Here is a 20,792-nt window from a genome sequence, read left to right as displayed (position 1 = left end):
AACACTGGAAAAATCCCAAAGGTATCTCTTGAACAGTTGTTTATTTTCCCATTTTTTGACAGTTCAGACCCTTGTTCGTGAGTCACAAGTCGTCAGAGAAGCGAAAGAAAAGCAGATTATGGAGTTAAAGAAGATGTGCGAGCAAAGCACTGAATCTTTGAACAATGAGTGGGAGAAAAGGGTAATGAATAATACTTGCTTTCTTTGCAAGATTCTGACAGTGTGTATGTGGGATAATACATTTTGTCACTTAAACTATAGCGAACACGTTACTCTCAGTGATATTTTCTTATGCTGATTTTATTTTTTTCTGGAGTAACCTTTCAAGACTCTTTTTTGCTGACGCTTGCACCCACGTTTCCCCCCCAGCAGGTCAATGTTCCTGGGGTTCATCTGCCCCTCTTGGAAAGCCTCTGGTTGTGTTAGGGAAGTGTTTATTTCTGACCTGACATGGAATTTTAATCTCTGTAAACCTGCTGCTACCTGCTGCTGCGGTGGTGCCTTTGAACTATTCTTTTTGCATTGGGTCGTGAATTCTTCAATGTATTTTTATTTATTGTTAAACTCAAGACAGCAGCTAAACAGAGACAAGCATGTTTATTGCAGGACAGCTTCACCTTTGCCCAGATTATTGTCGGTATTTGTCTTGGTTACCCCTCTGAGGAGAGGGAGGGTCACAAAAAGGGCAAACCCACCTCCCTTCCTAGATGAAGTATGCTGTTTAATTTAATATTTTTGCAGCCCTGCATCTGGAAGCGATGTTGGTTTTAGTTCTTGTCTTGTAAGAGATAAATCATAAATCTTCTCCTTTGTGCTTATAGACCTTGAGGCTTCAGTGCTAGGTGGGTTGTTTGTGTTTTATAGAAGCTTTACTTTCAGCCTGAGGTCATCCCACTATTTACAGTTACCTAGCAAGTGCTGTTTTTGCAGCTGTAACTATCGGTAATGCCAGTGGGCAAACAAGAAGGCAAATTAAAATGCCTATGTTAGTTTTAACTTGATGAAACTATAGAAATTAAATCAGAACGTCTGTCTTATAGAAAAACATGGATAGTGGGAAGTATGATGGAAATATTGTAAAAGTTAATAGTACAATATTGTTATAACTTTATATGTTGCTTCCTTCTGTTTATTTTTTCCTTTGAATAGATGCTGGTTATTTGCATAAACATTGCTGACAATAATGCAAATATTAACATAGCCTGTTGCACAGGAGGTAGAGACATTTCCAGAACTTTGGGTTTTATTTATATCGTATGCACCTGAAGAGTACTTATTTATTTATTTATTTATTGAGATTATTTTAAAAAGGATCTCAAATTCAGCAGATCTTCTGAATGCCACAATATGTACATGAGGCTTACTGAAATAATTTATTAGCATTCTTATCTTTTGGTTGAAAAATTTTACATATAGTTACTGCACGATGTGGAAGTCTGCTAAACATTGATCCAGCTTCACAGATACTTCCATGATTTTGCAGGTCTATATGTTGGAGAGAAAAATCTGCACTCATGCAAATCAATCTGATTTTAGCGGTGTGTTTAGAATGATGCTTTTAATTTGTTTATTGCAGCTTTCTTCCTTAGCCATGAAATGGATTTGTCAGAAGCGTGTGAAGTACATAATAGTTGTTTTAAAACCAATACACCATACTAATGACATTATTCTTTACTATTGTATAGATGGAAAATTTAGATTTGAGGCTGCTTAACTAGAAAGGGAGGCCACTGGTGTTTGGAATATAAATCAAGGGTTAGTAATGATACCAATAATCCTTTTATTATACAAGCAGATACTCAAGATAAACTGACGGTGTAAGTATCTGGAGAGGATATTAGTGTTTCTGTAGGAGGAATTCATTAATTTTGTGCAACAATCATTGGTGTTCAGTTTACATATGTAAACAAATAGAATAGCAAGGAATGGCAAAAATATGGATATAGTTTAGTATTCTCTACAGATAAGTTATGCCCTCTGTATGTTTTTAGGTGACTTCTAATTTACGTCTTTATAGAGTCATAGTTGACCTGTTTAGTGAGACAATGATCTGATTTTGTTATAGAGGGCAGAAATGTGGGCTGTGCTTCTCATTCTACTTCAGTGCCATTGTAACACTTACAAATGCTAGTTTTATATGCTGTTTCTTATTTTGTAATATTTTTGTGATGCAGCTTCACGATGCTGTGGCTGAAATGGAAAAAGAGAAGTTTGGTATTCGGAAGAAGCTCACAGAAGATATGCAGGAACTGCTTAAGGACACCACTGCTCGTCTTGGCAAAATGGAAGAGGATTATTTGGAACAGATAAAATCAACTGTATGTTTTTTGTGACAGCAGGTGTCGCAATATTCAGATGTCATACATTTGTGCACAAATACTGTTTGGCTGAGAGAGTTGGGGTTGTTCAGCCTGGGGAAGAGAAGGCTCTGAGGGGACCTTAGAGCGACCTTCTAGTACCTGAAGGGTCTACAAGAAAGTGGGAAGGGTCTGTTTACAAAGGCGTGATAGGATGAGGGGCAATGGGTATAAGCTGGAGAAGGGCAGATTTAGACTAGATATAAGGAAAAATTTCTTCACTGTGAGAGGGTTGAGGCACTGGCACAGGTTGCCCAGGGAAATTGTGGCTGCCCCATCCCTGGAGGTGTTCAAGGCCGGGTTGGATGGGGCTTGGGCAGCCCGATCTGGTGGGAGGTGCCCCCGCCCATGGCAGGGTGGTTGATATAGATGATCTTTAAGGTCCCTTCCAACCCAAACTGTTCTATGATTCTGTGTTTTTGGTGCAATGCAGTTGTTCTGTCTTGGGAGAAAGCAGTGTCCTCGCAGCCAGTCCAATCAAGGATTTCTTCCCTACATTAAATCCATTGAAGTATAGCCCTTCAATGACTATTACACAGATATATTTGTATTGAAGAACTGTTTCTAGCATTTCTCACTGGTTTTGATTCAAATTAGAACAACTTTTGTAGATTTGAAGACTATGAGACAGGATTTGTATAATACATCTATTTTTATAGACACATGCAATTTCTTACTTGCCCATTTCTTCCATAAATGATCAAATGCTTCTGTTAGATGAAAGATAAAAAGAAAAGGATTTTAAAAATAATTATAGTATTATTTGAATGTATTTAATTTCTTTTCTAGAATATTTAGAAACATATAAGCAGGTGTAATTTGCATTTTGTGCCCCCTATGTAAATGATGTAAAAAGCCTAAAAATTAACAAGTATCAAGAAAGCATCCTCTACTTTTTATCAGTGTGAGGTATGAAGCAAATTGAATGAGTGAGAGGACAATGTCAAATAAAATTTATTCCTTTATTAATGAATGTTGAATTTGAAAATTAGCATTCAGATCATGTCATGGGTAACAGTAAATACAGAGAAAAATGGACACAGTCTGTCAGCAAGATTGAATTTAAGAACCATCAAAACTAGACAGATCTTGCTGAGCAGCTTCTGATTTAATAATTAAACAAGGTAGAGTTCAAGGGAGGGCTTAAGATGAAAGACTAGACTGTCACTGGAAATTAGTTTTCTTTTTTTCTCTCTCTCTTTCTTTCTTTCTCCTGTTTTTTGGTGTGGTTTTTTTGGTTGGTATTTCAGAGTTTCCTTGTTCAGAGCTTCTCGTTGGCAGGAATGTCATTGCTGTTAGCAAGTGAGATTGGCTGAGCAATTTAACTGATACCATGGAACCGATAGGCAGGGGCTTGTGCATTGAGCAAGTATGAACTTCCCGAGAGGTGAGGGGGCAGGGAGGAATGATGATATTTGGCGATGTTAAACACAAATCTTTTTGTGTGTGTATTATCGTTCTTTTTTTAAACAACAAAAGAAAGCAAACCAAATCCAAACCCCGCTGTCCCCCAGGCCATGCAGTGCAGCAGGCTTTTTTTTTTTGGCTGGAAAACTTTACTGTACTGTGTTCTTGAGAGATCTTAAGCCACTTGATGAAGTTTGAGCGACCATTGTGGCTGTGTGAGGTCCTTGTGTTGCTGCAGGCTCATGGAACAGTGCTGGGAGAGTTGGGGCACAGACTTGGGGTGGCAGATGGTTGCGTTTTTATTTTATGTTAACAGAGGGTGAAAATATTCTTCCATTTCCCTCATCTTTGGACCTTTGTTAAAATAAAAATAACCATAATGCATACATCCTGGAAGGACAGATGTGTCTTATTTTTCGACTCCAGCCTCTTGAGGAATTTTTCCCTCATTTCCTTGCATATTAACCTAAATTCAGGGAAGAATGGGAAATGGAATAGTGTCATGTTACCTGCCTGTGCTGATGCTCGTTTTTAGAAGTGTTCATATTAGGAGTTGAAGTTGTTAGAAAAAGATTGTACTTTAGATAAGTAATTCAGCAAATTATATGGAGAAGTGGATTAGGGAAAGTTTATATAAGCAGAGGAACATGCCCTCAGTCCTGATACGGATTTGCCATATCCCAGTGCAGAACACTTTCCTTCTCTGTGTGCTCTATTGCCCAGTAATAAAATGGAGATGATACACTTACCTTAGAAGATGACTGGTGAATTGTTTAGTTAATGTTGGTAGATTGATTTGAAACGCAACTAGTTCGTATTCACACTGTTAATGTAATATTTGTATTATAATTGTTCCTCTTACATCCTCCAAATCCATAGCTGTATCTTATTGTGTACATCCTTGGATGTGGTTTTGCCAAAGTGTGTACATAAAAGGCCATTGTTTAAGATTTATAATTCTGTAGCAACCTAAGTGCGTTTCTCCTTGTTTTGGTTTAGAAATTTCATATATACACGTTCATGTGTGTATATATACATGTGAAGGTCATAACAGTACTGGGAAGAATATTTCAACATGAGAAAGCTGCAGATTTTGCTCATGCTATATAGTTTAATATGTTTTCTAGCTGACTTTATAGCTGCTCCTCACCATAATGATCAGTAAAATATTTGTAAATATATGTATAGTTTTTTCCCCCAAAACACTCTTTCCCACATGAAACTGCACATGTTGCTAGTGATAACCCATATGTTGGTTAATGAAAGGTCCAAAAATGTTTTATATCCGTTATCATCTGTTACAGTTTTACATAGAAATATCTGTTTTGTCTCCCATTTTAAAAGATTTGTGGTTTAGAAATCAGCTGCACATATTGTTTTGCTTAGGGGAGAAGACACATTACTTTGGTGGGGGTGGGGGACTGCGTTAGACGTTCATATTTTGAAGATTTATTTTTTTTTTATACTCAACATAGAATTTACTGTCATGATTGATGACAGCTTTGCTGTTGTAACTCTTGTGTCCCTGGACCACCAAAGAACCTTGTTGCTCTAGGCTACTGAATAACAACAGGAGGATACTCTAATTTACTCTGTTTTTCTCTACAATGACCTATTCTTTTAGAACGAGACAGTCAAAAAACTGGAGGCTCGTGTCCAGCAATTGACTGTTGAAGCTGAAAATAGTAATTTACAGCGTCAAAAATTATCTCAAGAAAAGACCGATGCAGAACAACGTTACCAGGTGGTGTGCGTTGAACTTCAGGAAATGAAGGCAAGGTAATTAAATAGTGGTTGCCTTCTTTAAAGCTGAAGAATATGGAATTTCCAAAAGCAAGTATTATTAGTTGGATTTCATGAGCTCGGTGAATGGTAATCAGCATTAGAAGATTGGCAGGAAAATGTATTAATTGATGTAAAACTCCTTTTGGCACTGACCCAGTTGACCATCATAAGCAGAATGTGATCGTTCCATTATTTATAAGTATTTCATTGTTACAATGAGCATGTGGTACAGACTTGCACGCTCTGCAGAATTGATACTGAGCAGGTAAGATGCCAAAATATGAAAGCAATTTCCATATTCTTTTTGCTCACTGCTTGTAGGCATAGCTCACTTCAGAAAGACAAGGACCGTGTTATACAGGAATACGAGGAGAACATTCAGCAACTACAAAGTAAATATGATGTTGATATAAATTTTTTGAAGCAGGAACATGCTGTCTCTGCAGCTAAGGTATGCTTCCATGTATAATAGACATTAAAATGCTGTTTATTTGTAAAATGGTCTCCTCCATCTAAATGTAATGCTTATGAATTAATCTAAGAAACTGTCCAGTTCCATAACTTATGTATGTGTGTAAGTTTAAAAAAGGTAATGATTTAATTTTTTCTTCCCAAATTTGACTGAAAAATCATCTGAAGTTGGCTGGTAATTCTGAGGGGGGATGTGTAAGTGTGCATACAATTGGTTATGTCCATAGCTAATTCAGATAAGGTAAAATTAATATGCTGTATTCATTTGTGCTTCTGTAAAATTTCCAGATACTGGAGAACCTTAGCAGAGTGAAAGACTTCATGTCTTCATGAAGCCTCTTCAATAAGGGAAAGTATTTTTTCCAGGAATAAATTCTCTTGCAGGCCTATTAATTTGGAGCATTGTGTTAATGTGTTTAAGAAATTATTTTTAAGATCTGCAAGTGTACATTCCACCCAAAAATGTAGTATTTCTAATTTGCTTCCATAAAAACACCTATCAGGTTGATGTCCACCAATACCCATAGGTAGATACATATATGTTTTTAATATAGTTTTCAAGTTGAATAATAGTGGAAAAGGCTCATGTTTTAAATACCATCTGCTAATCCTTAGAGCCATAGGACAAAGGGGATCTTTTGCGTTTATTTACAGGAATTCTGGGAGCTTTGATGGCACTACTCCATTTAATGTATGAGATATTTTTCTTTCTTTCAATTGTTAGTGCTAAGGGGTGACGGTGCCCCACGTTGGGCACCGTTCGACGGAAAAAAACGGGACAACATTAGCTGTTAAGATTTTTTCCACTATTTTATCCAATGCTATTTTCTGATTACTATTTAAATGCCGTTTATCATTTGTTGAACAAGTGGTTCCCAATAAATCCATTAATGGTTGAAGATCATCATTTGTAATCCCTGTCAGCGATCGAACCCACTGGATATCTCCCATTAATTTTTGGACATCAGTTAATGTTTTAATGTTAGTATGTATAGTCACTTTCTGGGGTCTCACTACATTATTGGTTATCTGCCACCCCAAGTAATTCCATGGAGATGATTTTTGTATTTTTTTCCGGAGCTATTTTCAAACTCTTTTGCTCCAACATATATACCAAATCTGTTAATACCTGATCTATTTCCAATTGCTCCCCAGCTACTAGTATATCATCCATATAATGATACACTAATAAAAAGGGATATTTTTGCCTAAAAGGTTGCAAGGCCCAAGCAACAAAATTTTGACATATCGGTGGAGAATTTTTCATACCTTGGGGTAATACTACCCATTAAAAACGTTTTGCAGGCTCCTGCTTGTTAATAGCCAGAACCGAGAAAGCAAATTTTTCTGAATCTTCTGGATGTAATGGGATTGTGAAAAAAACAATCTTTCAGGTCCACTATAAACAAATCCCAATCTTTGGGTATTCTGCCACATAATGAGTTACATTAGCTTTTAAATTTTTTTATTTCTATGATTTTGTCCAGCTGCCCATCAGTGGTCACTCCCCAAAATTTGATACCAATCGTGTCCCCATTTGAGACAACACGTCTTGTCCTAATAATGCTACCAATCCACCGTGTATTTATTTTGTAGTCCTTTTCATGGGCATCGGTGGCTACCCATGCATATAGATTAAGTGGGTTTTGTATGTTTGTTTGTTTTTAAAGTAAGGGATGCCTCTCTGAATTTGGGAGGCTGTCCTGGACAGGCTGTCCTGGGCAGTATCTTGATTTGCTGAGGGAGAAAGTAGCCAATAAATCCCCTTGTTTGTTTTTTTGTGAGCAGTGCAAAGCAAGCCCAGTGGCTGCTTTTTGGCTAGGCTAACGATAGCTCCACTGGTTTTCTCAGCCTGGGGGGCTGGTCCTCTTTCCAACAGGAGCTATAGTAGCGGTTATCAGTCCCTTTGTCAAAGCGGTTACAGGCATTTTCTTTTCTCGAACAGGGAAGGGGGCAGCTTTTGTCTGGGGGCTGCCGCTCTTTGCCAACCAAGGTAGGTCAGATAGGGGCAGGCCAGGCATTAAATATCGGGGAAACCCCTCTCCTATTCCAGGAATAGGGATTTCAATCTCATCATTCTGCTCCCAAAATCTATTTCCTCTACCCCAGCAGAATCCTGCTTGACTCACAAAGCACAGCGCTCCCTTGAGCTCCTGCAATCCAGCCAGCTCCCTTAGGGCACATGCATTTGCTTTCCCTACAGTAGAGGTTTCAGACTTCTCCCCCTTATCAATAACAATTGGGGGTTGGAGTTTGAAATCAGGATCTGCATCAAGAGCAAGATCAGGTTCTGCCACCCCGTCATTAATAATGATCAGGGCTTGGAGTTCGGGATCAGAATCGGGAATAGGATCCGATTTCATCACCCCCTTCGAAAGGAGGTTGTGGAGAGGAGGGAGCTGGGCTCTTCTCCCAAGTGACAGGGGACAGGACGAGAGGGAATGGCCTCAAGCTCTGCCAGGGGAGGTTCAGGGTGGACATTAGGAAAAAATTTTTCACAGAAAGGGTCATTGGGCAGTGGCAGAGGCTGCCCAGGGAGGGGGTTGAGTCACCTTCAGGCACGGGTGTACGAGGTGCTAAGGGACATGGGTTAGTGTTTGATGGGAATGGTTGGACTCGATGATCCGGTGGGTCTCTTCCAACCTGGTTATTCTATGATTCTATGATTCTCCCAAAAACAATGAGCCTCATGCTGCGAACTAGAAAAACCTGTCTGACAACACCCCCCACTGCCGTTTAAAAGCGCGATGTGATGCCTTCTGTTTCACCCACAGGACCCACTCGAGCCACCCACTCGGACTCTGGGGCTTCATCCAACGGACTGTAAGGTCCCTCAAGTTCTTGCTGAGAAACTCTAATCCTGTCCCCTCCCTCATAAGCAACCTCTGTTTCAAACAGGGGTCGGAGCTCAGGGGCACGATGAGGCCGCGCCCTCTCATCCCAACAACAAGTGGCCGCTTCCTGATCACACAAATGCTCCCAAGCTTGATAAAAGGCAAGGCGCTGAGATGGGGATAATATTAACATAACTAATTGCCGAGTATCTGCAGGACAAAGGGTATGACCCGTAAATATAAAATCTACTAAACCCCGTGTAAATGGTGATTGCAAACCATATTGTGTACAAGCAGCCTTGACTTCTTTTAGTAATTTCCAATCGAATGGTTCCCATTCACTTGCTCCTGTCTGTGTATTTATCAATACAGGATACACTCCCACAGTTACCCCTTCTAGAACCGTGTCCCTAATTAGAATCGTAGAATCACAGAATAACCAGGTTGGAAGAGACCCACCGGATCATCGATTTACACCCTGCCAACGCGCTCCCGGCCCCCGCCACCTGGTCCCCCAGTCCCGGTCTCAAACGCCATCGATGGCAGAGCCGGGGCAGTCGGGTCAGGCCGTGGCTGCATTCCTGGGGGATCGGGCAGAGATGGTTCAGGTGGACGGCTCTCCTCTTCCTGGCGAAGTCGAATTTCTTCCAGCTTTGCCAGCAGTTTATCAAATTGTTGTCTGAAATTGGAGCACTCAGGAGAGGGCGACACAGGGTGTTCAGAGTCCTCACTAAACGAATCCTCTAAGGAATTAATTGAAGGACTTTCTGGAGGAGGAGGCCAAGGAGGACCTTGATGTCCTTCACCTTTGGTAGTGTGAACCTCCTCATGTTCTTCCACTGGGGGAAATGGAGGAGAAGGCCAATCTCTGGAAGGTGGCAGTGGTGGTGGCTGCGTGGGTGAATTACTTCCACGGAACGATAAGGCAGATGCAAGTGAACCACCACTGTTCTCTTGATTCTCTTTCGTATCACACGACGTCTCTTTACCTAATCGCCAAAGAGTAAGATACTGCCAAAGGCTCTTATTTCCTTTCGTGCGTTCATCAACCAATCTTCGTCCCATTCTCTCCCAAGTTTCTTCCTTGAATAGGGCAGTGGTCGTTGTAACCACGCCGCTTTGATGAGCCCATGTTAACACAGACTGCAACGCAATTTTTTCGTAAGTAATTCCTCTCATGGAGAGCTTATATTGGAGGAGCTTCTGCACAGAGTCTATCCGCGCCTGCCCCATCTCCTCCCCAACCGCTCGCCTGGCCAGTGCCGAGTTTCCTCAGTTCTTTAAGCTGCGCAGCCCTTCAAAATTCTTCCCCGAGTGCCGGGGCCAGCACTCACCTACGGCCGGCTTTTCCGTCGACGGAAGAAAATACGGGACAACACGCAACGATCAATGTGATCCGAGTGAAGCCGTTTTATTTTGGGTTCGTTCTGCTTCTATAGAATTGTTTAACTTTAGCCCGCCTTCAACAGTTACCTTCCGAACTTGCATAACACAACAGAGTCGTTGTAACCTTTTATAACCTTGAGGACCCTGGCTATGGCTTCCCAGCTCCTCCCAGCCACAGGGCTTGGGCTGCTTATTGTATAGAATCATAGAATAACCAGGTTGGAAGAGACCCACCGGATCATCGAGTCCAACCATTCCCATCAATCACTAACCCATGTCCCTCAGCGCCTCGTCCACCATCCCTTAAACACCTCCAGGGAAGGTGACTCAACCCCCTCCCTGGGCAGCCTCTGCCAGTGCCCAATGACCCCTTCTGTAAAGAATTTTTTCCTAATGTCCAGCCTAAACCTCCCCTGGCAGAGCTTGAGGCCATTCCCTCTCGTCCTGTCCCCTGTCACTTGGGAGAAGAGCCCAGCTCCCTCCTCTCCACAACCTCCTTTCAGGTAGTTGGAGAGAGCAATGAGGTCTCCCCTCAGCCTCCTCTTCTCCAGGCTAAACACCCCCAGCTCTCTCAGCTGTTCCTCGTAAGACCTGCTCTCCAGCCCCTTCACCAGCTTTGTTGCTCTTCTCTGGACTCGCTCCAGAGCCTCAACATCCTTCTTGTGGTGAGGGGCCCAGAACTGAACACAGGATTCGAGGAGCGGTCTCACCAGTGCTGAGTACAGAGGGCTATGTTGCTACCCAACAAAGGGGGGTTTATTATTAGTTATTTTCAGTAGTTTTGCTTACATTTCTAAGTTCACCAGATGGACAGAAGTGACATATCCAGAGCTGTAAACTCATACGTTTTGGTTTTTATTTCCAGTTTCCAGGCACCTATGAGAAATAAATTTAAAAAGACAAATGATGTGTCTGTAGAGCTAATGAGGGATGCAACACAAAAAATCCTTTTTCTGTTCAATCGTTACAGGCATCTGAGTTGATTGAAGAGTTGCAGCGTAATGTCTCTCTGTTAAAACAACAGTTACAAGCCCAAAGGCAGCAACAGTTGAGGGTGAGCCCTGAATTTCTTACTCAAGAATTACCAGCGCTTTTGACTTTGTCTGTTTAGAGTCATAGAATAGTTTGGGTTGGAAGGGACCTTAAAGATCATCCAGTTCCACCCCCGCCCCTGCTGTGGGCAGAGCCACCTCTCACGGGATCAGGCTGCCCAAGCCCCATCTAACCTGGCCTTGAACACCTTCAGGGATGGGGCAGCCACCACTTCCCTGGGAAACCTGGGCCAGTGTCTCACCGCTTTGATGGTGAAGAAATTCTTCCATATATCTAGTCTAAATGTGCCCCTTTCCAGTTTATACCCATTGCCCTTCGTCCTATCACTACCAGCCTTTGTGAACAGTCCCTCCCCAGCTTTCTTTTTGAATGTTTTGATAGCCATACAAAAATGTACTTACCTATAACATGCATATTTGTATGTATTTATTTGCAGAAATATGCAAAGCATCACCTTATGCCTAAAGGTTAATTTAAGTATGACTGAAAAAGATATCACTTTATGGGTATAAGGAGAATTCTCATGGAAACTTTTTGGCTGTTGATTTTAGTTCACCTGTTAAAACAGTGTGAATGTGTATCAGTGGATTATAGCAAAGCATGTCAAAGAATTACAAATACCATTTGTTTTTCCCTTAAACTGTAAATGTTTTGTAAGTTTCAAAATTGTTTTTATTTAGCAATTCAGTTCAATATTCCATCCTCCTATAAGCATTTAAATTAATCCTTCCTATCTCAGTATGAGTTCCACATCTGTATCATGTATCAGCCCTGTCTGAGTTTTGGCATCTACTTTTCCTCCTATGTCTTTCATTTCACAGTTGATGTAGTACAGAATGGCATTTTAATAGCTCAGGAGAACAAGTTGCTGTTTCTCTTTAGAAAACATGAATCTTGACTTTTGGGATAGTTTTATGTGTGGATGTTTTTACTGTTGGATGAATTTTGGTTTGTGTCAAGGAATTTTTTAATGAAGATATAGAATGGATTTTTGCTTTTTATGGACTGTTCTATGTAAATAGCAAATGTGTGTGTGTTTAATGACTGCTTTGAAATGAAAGAAAAATGTGATTTGTTTATTTAAAATACACATCTCTTCCTTTGCAGGATCAAGAATACAAGCTTCAACAGGAAAAACTTCACTTGGAGCGTGTATATGAAAAACAGGTAATGTTTTCATATGTAACGTGAATTGTAGTGAGTTTTTTGGGTTTTTTTGTTTGCCCTGCACTAGCAAACACAGACCCTGAAGTTGTAACTCTCTGTCAGTGAACAAGAAAGATGACCTTTTATTTTTAATAGATAACTTTACAGTAGTTTGGCTATTCATAAATTTTGGTCTAACTGTATTTTCAAAAATTAAATCATTCAGAAAGGAGGAGGAAAACATACATTTAAACAGTCTATGAAGTCATGTGGATTGACCCATAAAACACTAAAACAAGCTTGCCTTTAAGTGAAGGAATCATCAGGTCTCTGGTGCAATCTGTTCACTTAAGAACCTACCCATTATCTAATAATCTTTATTAGTCTACAGTGGCTGTTGCCTGCTAGCATATTTAAACATCAAACAAATAATAGGTAGTAACCCTAAATGTCACTGTTTGATTAAATGTGCTTATCTGCTGAATCAGGAACCAGTTAGGCTAAATGGTTTTACAAGCAAAGGAAACACCTGCTTTTTATAAATAATCTACTGCTTGTTTTCCAAACATTCATCTGAGTGTAAGAACAGTGACAGATTATTCCTGAGAGCCCTTCTTGAGCCAGTTGTTAAATAAATACATTTTTCCCAGGTTTGGCAATGCTTTCTTTACTCTCTGATAGACAGCTCATCGGTTTGGAGGCTCTTCCAGAGCAGCTACGTATTGAGACTTCCATGTAGTAAACACCTACATGGAACTGCTTACAGTAGAGCATTTCTAAATTTGTTTTTTAATTGGACTATACTCTTATACTTCTGACTATAAAGTTAGTAAAACATGTTTTTCTTCATTGTAGGGACTTAATAGCATGTAATATTGCACACGATTGTAGGTGAATGAAGGATGTCCTGTGCTCCCCATCTGATGAAGAAAAACGTACTTAGTGCATCACATCACTATGTTGTTACTTGAGCAGTCCTAAAGCAAAACAAGCTCTTGTGCTTAATCTGCCTTTGGCAAAAAATATTGTGAAAACCCATGGTTTGCACAATGCCTGGGGGACAGAAGCTGCTTTCCTCTCTTGATCCGAGAGTACCAGAGAAACGATTTCTTCATAAAAATGTCTATTCCTGGTTAGGGAATGCAAGAAGTAGGAGTCAGATTTCATTTAGTGGGGTTTTTTGCATCTATGTTGCCGTACAGAGAGAGAAGCAATTTCTCAGATTGCTGGGATGCATTCCTTGTGGGGTCTTGAAAGTGGCTGTGTTCATTCAGCATTGAGTAAATACTAGCAGGATTGAAAATTGTATTTCACATTTAAATGGTAACTAAAATATAATGGGAAAATTACAAACATTTAGAGGAGAACTCAAGGACCTCAGAATTTTCTGTGACTGAATATCTTTAGGATATTTACACAAGGCCTATTTGTCTCACTTATCAGTGTGTGTGGAGATATTTCCTGGTGTAACAGCAATTGCGCAGAGGGCAAGATTTACCTGGAGATGTGCAGTTTGCTTGGGGAAAGGGTAAGGAAGAGGGATAAGCAGTATGGCCAAGCAAAGGAAAATACAGAGAGGTGTGAGACCCGACGTTGTTAGGCAGTGATGACCCTCTGCTGTCTACAGAGGGCACGTGAAGCAGATGTTTATACTGGAAGATATTGAAGATAAAGACGTATACTAATGTCTTTATCTTTTTTATATCTTTTATATTTTTAATAATGTCTTTTGAACGGCTGAGAGAGCTGGGGGTGTTTAGCCTGGAGAAGAGGAGGCTGAAGGGAGACTTCATTGCTCTCTGCAACTACCTGAAAGGAGGTTGTGGAGTGGAGGGAGCTGGACTCTTCTCCCAAGTGACAGGGGACAGGACGAGAGGGAATGGCCTCAAACTCCACCAGGGGAGGTTCAGGCTGGACATTAGGAAAAAATTCTTTACAGAAAGGGTCATTGGGCACTGGCAGAGGCTGCCCAGGGACGGGGTTGAGTCCCCTTCCCTGGAGGTGTTTAAGGGACGGGTGGACGAGGTGCAGAGGGACATGGGTTAGTGATTGATAGGAATGGTTGGACTCGATGATCTGGTGGGTCTTTTCCAACCTGGTGATTCCATGATTCTAATGCTGGCCTAGGTAAGGGGTGATTGGGAAAAGTCAGGAGGAGGAGTGGGGAAGCTTTTTCCTGTCATGCAAGGATACAGAGGCTTTTGGATTGCACTGGGATTGATTTCTTACCACACCCATTGGAGTGACAGCTGACTTATTCTTCTGGCTTCGCGCTGTGTTACAAGCAGCATGTGGTCACAGTTTACTGCGGAATAATAACTATTAGCGAAGATGCTCTCTCCTTTTAGAGGCGTCTGTGTGGTTTTTGTGGGCTTATTATTGTATGCTTATACAAGAGCGCCCTACCCCTGCATTTCCAAATGGATGCAAAATGGAAGAATGAGAAATTTTAGACAGTGATTCACGCACTCTGGTTTGATTTCACTGGGTCAGGAGTTCATTCGCAGTAAACTACTTTTCCTCAAAGTTTTCTTTTTCTTTGGAGTATCTGCCCTCAGCTAGTCAATGTTTGTGTATTATTCTGAAGTAATGTGATTTACTGTCATTGTTTGCTGTTTTTATTGTTGTAATAATTGATGACAAGTAGCGTGATTTGTTTGCAAATTGATAAGTAGGAACCTTGCACCACAGAGAATGCGCTGCTAATTTCGGCAGATGTTTTCCTGTGCTTATCTAAAGAAAATCTAGTTTCTTTTTATGTAATTACTGATTTTTTTCTTGAGAATAATATTCATTCTGAGAAGAAAAACAGCTCTATTGACTATGTTCTCATACTTGAAGTCTGTTAATCCTTATTCTTGCATTTTGTGTAATTTTAGTAATATATAGATGGTTGTCTACATCAATGCCAAAGAAATATGCAAAATAGATAGTTTCTATAATTTAAAAGAACTTTTTTTTTTTTTAAACTCAGGTTTTGTTTTAGCTAAAATACTGTATTTTTTCGTTCAAATGGTAGATTCTTGCCATCCAGAATGATATTGATAAAGAAAGAGAGGATGCAGAAAAGAAAATACACAAATTGGAGGAGTCTTTGAAGTAAGTGAATATGGGATTATTGAATCACTCCCACTTTTTAGTCAATTTTTTTAAATCCACTTATGCTTTGTCTCATCTGATGGCCTCTCTATAATTTGTCTGGGTTATCTTCCCATTGTAAAGCCACATTTTCAGGGTTCCAGTCAGCCATGAGAATTGACGTAAGACCCAGGCCACCTAAATCTATTGGCTTTCAAGTGTTAGGAGTGAAAAAGAATTGATGTTAGTGAAGTCAGCTGGTCTTGCCCTGTTGGATAAATGAAAATGTCTTTGATTTAAAATGGGTACATAGTAGGCAAATATTCCAAACTAAAGCCTCGTTGCTTTGGACTATTTTAGAGGAATGGATCAATTTGAAAACTGTATTTAAATTCTATTTTAACTTGATGTAGTATATATTTGTGATTTTTTTTTTTTTAATATACATAAGTTACAACTTTCATGTGGAATTTTCCCCTTTGATACTACACTTCTTTTGTGTGAATAGTTATTTTTGAAATGTAGATAGGGTTTGGAGAAATGCTCTACAGCAAACAGAAACCCCTTTTTATTATCTAACTTGTAACAGTTCTTTTGCTGACCTTGTACATTAAAAAATATTCAGGATGCAACAAGTTTGATTTTTTTTTTTTCTGAGCAGAGGAGTGGTTTATATGTACAGCAAATGCACTTATGACAAGATCGACTTGCTACTCCCATTTTTGATTATGTAAAATAGTATTTCCATATGTTTATGCAATTTAAATTTAAAGCTATGGAAATAATTTCTAGGGGAAAACAGATTATTCTGAAACAAACCAGAAGTTATTTGCTGAAACTCCTCAGTTAAATGTTACAATGTATGTTATCTGGGCTGATGGAGGCATTGTGAAGAGACTTCAATGAACGTCTGTGTTCCTTTATTTCTACAATCTCTTAGGTATTTGGCATGAATCAAGACTATCTTAAATCACTACAGACATTAATAAAAACTCTAGCTATTAATCTTTAAATTCTTTACACTGAGTATTATTTATAATTTTAGGGAGATTGGATGTTTATCAATTAAATTTAATCTCCTAGTATTTTAATGTCTGATTCTTTGATAATGCAGTTTCATTAGTCGTCTTCCGTGCCTTTCAAATAACATGTCATTTTGCACTTACTTATGTTCATAAAATCAGTCTGGCTGTACAGTCTGCTGGCTGCTCAGACTTTGTTCCCCGCGTGGGTGCTCTCATCTCAGAGCAGACAGGGCAGCGCTTGGCTCCAGGCAAGGGTTGGTGGATTCTGAACTTGCTCTTTAGTTAACAGCACTGCACCCAACAGCCCTGTAGACAGCTGAGGAGGTCCTCATTTCAGATATTCTCTTGCTCTCATTAAGCTTAGGGTTAATGTTTTGATTAGTGTAAGGATTTAAAAGACTAAGCTTTCAAGAACTCCGTTTCCTGGTGGACACTCGAGGGTCTACAAATTAAAATGGTGTTGGCAGAGGCCAATCCCAACCTTGTGCTTTATGTGAGTGGGTCCTTTGGCCAAAACTCAGGATGCAGGAACCTCTGGGATCGAGGAGTCCTAGAAAATGCATGACAGGTTAAAAGCGAGTCCAGACTGTTTCTCCTACAGCAAGGGATTCACACCTATTCCCAATATTCAGTCTTCTAATATAAACTACTTCCACTCGTATTGTATTTTTCCGAGACTGCTTCCATGTCCTATGGCACTATGTTATAAATTTTTTCTACTTTATTTTTTTGTTGAAACTAGTGTAGCGATTTTATAATATTAATGATCTATCAGTCTCCTAATCCTAAATGGCAAATATTTTAATTTTGGAGGTGGCTTACTCTGTATGAATCCATACTACTGTGCTTTTGGTTTTCTATGGCAGTGATTTGGGATTAATTTTAAGATTGGTAATGGAATTAGTAATGCTAATAAGTAATTATTTTGTAGTTGAATAGAAATAAAAATTAGCTTTTGTCCTTATTTTGTCTGTTGGCAGAATCGTCAGGGTGGATTTGTGCTCCTAAAGATTAAAAAATATTGTATTTACAGCAATACAGTGCCCTAGTCTAAGCCTGGTGTATATTTTGCTCGCCAGTTCTTTCATGTTTCAGCTCTGGTGCAAAACCTGTCTTGCATCTGTGCTTTTCTGACCACAGGTGTGTTGGTGCACATGACTGTTAAGAGCAGACTCATGCTCAGTGTAGAGGAATTACTAATCCTGCAGGCTGGCTCTCTGGAAGCTGAACTCTTAACTTAGCACAAATGTTTCTGGACAATATTAAGATTTTACATGTATGCACTTACATATGATATATAATAACTATTAAACATCAAGGAATAGTGGTTTTGTGCCAGAAATGGATGGCTCCCTTATGGATATTTTTTTCCATTGCTGCAAAAATTATTCTTTTTAATTCATGTGAATTCTCAAGATCTCTTATGTGAAAATGCTTTATTTTATTGTATTTCTTTGACTACTTGCAGAATTGAATTAAGTTATTACACCCTAAGATACTAATAATAAGTAATTACAATGCTAAGATAGTAAATCTTTAGAAAACAGTCTTACCTTCCTGGAGATGGGTGAAAACATAGTTCACAATCTTCAGTAGAAATGATGCCTTGTGGAATTGCAGCTCAGAACCAAGTAGGTGCAGCAGTGATTTCTCATAAACTACTTTGATCTGAATGCACTTTGATTCTGAAATGGCCACAGGTTTATATCTTGAGTAGCTGCAACCACATAGAAGGGGAAGTGGCAGGAATTTTAGTGGGTTTTTTTATCATGATTCTTATTTTTCCAGTGGTGTGACAGCAAACGGTGCTACTGCAGTTTCAAACGTATCCACACAGATGCATAATGAAAGTGATTTGAGACATTGTGTGGAATAGTAGAATCCATGTTTCTAAAACTATTTTTCACTTCAAATAAATAGTGTTGCCAGAGTTTTAATACTGGATAGGGTTATGCGTAGTTTATTGAAGGTTGTTTTTTTTTTCTTCTGAAGTTATGATTTTATGAAATACCTGTCAAAACCAAATATTTTGCAAAAGAAATGCTCTAATACGCATGCCTGTTGGTGGTGACTTGTAGACAGATAAATTTTATATTTAGTTTAGTAGCGCATTGCCTGATAGCAAAAGTGACTGTAGGAAGTGCTCCAAGGATTTTTCTAGAATGTTGTTTAAACTGCATTTATATAATAACAAAATACTCTTAAAAAGCTTCTGTGTAATTTGTAACTACGTGCAACCATCTGCTAAGTCTTTGTGAAAGCTGCACTAATTATTATGGTAGTAACGTTATGAAACACCAGTGAGTGTGCATGTCCAATAAGGATTTTTGACATATATGTTACATTCACAGTTTAAATATTCAGAATTTAATGTTGATATGGTAGTCATCGCAATAAACACATCCTATGGAAGAATCACAGCCAGCAGAAGTGCCTCATTTATTTGCTAATAAACAGGATAAACAGGGAAACTTAGGACCATGTTGCTTCAGATAAGAGGTAAAATTCTCTTTTATGACCCAAAGAAAGAGCAGAACAGCCATGTGCATTATGAGTGTTAATGTACTGCATCAGTACATTAACTGCTGGCTTGACCTACAGCAAGGAGGATGTCAGGTGTACAGGCAAAAGTATTTGTTTTGCAGCATTTAGTTTGATGTCCACTGATACATTGTTAATAATATTATATAAAACCCCTGAAGGTAAAACAGTAAAGTGCAGACCACCTTGCTGCTGCTGTTTTCTTATGATAATGGTTGTAATGGCTCTTTTGTACTGGAAATAATTATGGGATCTGATTTAACGCTTCCTGGTTTGGGTATCTCATACACAAATTAGTATGTCATTATGCCGAAATACAGCTTTCCTAAGTTGTTATTCTTCTATCCTGTAGTGTGATTGAAGGAAACAAGTTTTTAAAAGTCATATTAGGAGAAATGGAGTCAATTGGTTCCTCTACAGGTGCAGATATGGTAACTGGTCCTGGAATGTGTGCACACTCTCTACAGTTAAATGCTTCATAACATTTTTCCTCTCAATCTTTGCTTTTTTTTTTTTTTTAAACCTGCCTGTGCAGCCAAATCTCAGCACTTTGCAAGTGGTGATGATACAGAGCAAATGTTTAGCAGCTGGTTTATTGAAAGTCACTTAATAAAATTGTTTGCTTACATAAGAAGCTAGCAACACCTCTTCTCTCCATTGCTTCTCTACCCCTCATCTGAACTTGTTTAAAACTCTTCTGGGGCAGAAAGAGGGGCTAAACTTTCCTGAAACCAGCAAAGCTGCTCCTATCTATGAACAGATTTGTATTTTTACAACAGTTTCTAAAATCTGCACATACAGTGCACTCAATATTTTGTGATTTTAGATTGCAGACCAAAACATTTCAGTCTTCTCAACCAGAGGCATGGTATGATGGTGGTGCTTGTAGATACTCCATAAAATATGGAAGTAAAAATTATTTACCTTTCTTTTCCCGTATGTTCCTGTGCACATGCACATGTTTTCTCTAGGAATCCTTGATGTGACCATCAAGAAGTTTATTTCTCTTCAGGAATGGTGCCATGGAGTTTGCTCACTGTAGACTTAAAAAGATACATTTAATTGCTTTTTTGTTATTCGCAGTATGATAGCTGTGCCAGTCCTTTATACCTGTGCTGCTGATGCCAGACTACTGTTTCTAGGGATTTTGTCAAGTGTAGTTCAGTGATACTGAGATATATTTTAAATGTAAGGTTTTGTGCGTAGTACAGTTATTACAAGCTTTTGTCTCAAAGAAGACATCTGATAAAAATGCATTTTCACTTGTACTTACTAAAACAAGTTGGAAAAATGGTGGTTTGGGAAAGAAATAACAATTTTTTTTTCATACCAGTTACTCTTCTTGAAGTCTTCATCATTTCTCTATTCAAAGACCTTCTGCTGTCATCTCTTAGTATGGTTTGCCATTCATTTGGTTATTCCCTTCTGAATCACCTGTTCCCCGTGGCTTCGTCACAAAGTGTTTGGAGCAGTGGAGCTGGAGCTCTTCAGGCTTGTCCTGACACTTTCAACTTAGTCCTGATAATTGCAGTGGCTTTTATATCACACTTACTCTAAAGCAGACGCTAGCATCAGTACGTTCTGCAAGAATAAATCCAATTAAAGTTGTTCTACACCTTCAGCTGGAATTCCTGACAAAAGGGATACCTGGTTTGCAGCTATGTGAACGTTCAGTATATTCCCATCTCCTCTCCATTTTACTTCCCACA

The 20,792-nt window shown here is 39.3% G+C and overlaps 1 protein-coding gene across 2 annotated transcripts in view; it reads left to right on the top strand.

Annotated features, from left to right (window-relative positions):
* CEP112 (centrosomal protein 112) overlaps nucleotides 1-20,792 on the top strand; it is a 161,781-nt gene that overhangs the window by 31,320 nt on the left and 109,669 nt on the right. For both annotated transcript variants that reach the window (XM_069872763.1, XM_069872762.1), the window contains 7 exons: nucleotides 63-181; nucleotides 2,175-2,318; nucleotides 5,389-5,543; nucleotides 5,871-6,000; nucleotides 11,211-11,294; nucleotides 12,401-12,460; nucleotides 15,459-15,538. In XM_069872763.1, the coding sequence (XP_069728864.1) occupies nucleotides 63-181; nucleotides 2,175-2,318; nucleotides 5,389-5,543; nucleotides 5,871-6,000; nucleotides 11,211-11,294; nucleotides 12,401-12,460; nucleotides 15,459-15,538 (772 nt within the window). The remainder of the gene's footprint in view (nucleotides 1-62; nucleotides 182-2,174; nucleotides 2,319-5,388; nucleotides 5,544-5,870; nucleotides 6,001-11,210; nucleotides 11,295-12,400; nucleotides 12,461-15,458; nucleotides 15,539-20,792) is intronic.

This window comes from Phaenicophaeus curvirostris, chromosome 19 (genome assembly GCF_032191515.1).
Source record: "Phaenicophaeus curvirostris isolate KB17595 chromosome 19, BPBGC_Pcur_1.0, whole genome shotgun sequence".
Lineage (NCBI taxonomy): Eukaryota > Metazoa > Chordata > Aves > Cuculiformes > Cuculidae > Phaenicophaeus > Phaenicophaeus curvirostris.
Note: the sequence above shows the minus strand (reverse complement) of the source record. Positions and strands in the feature narration are given on the sequence as shown.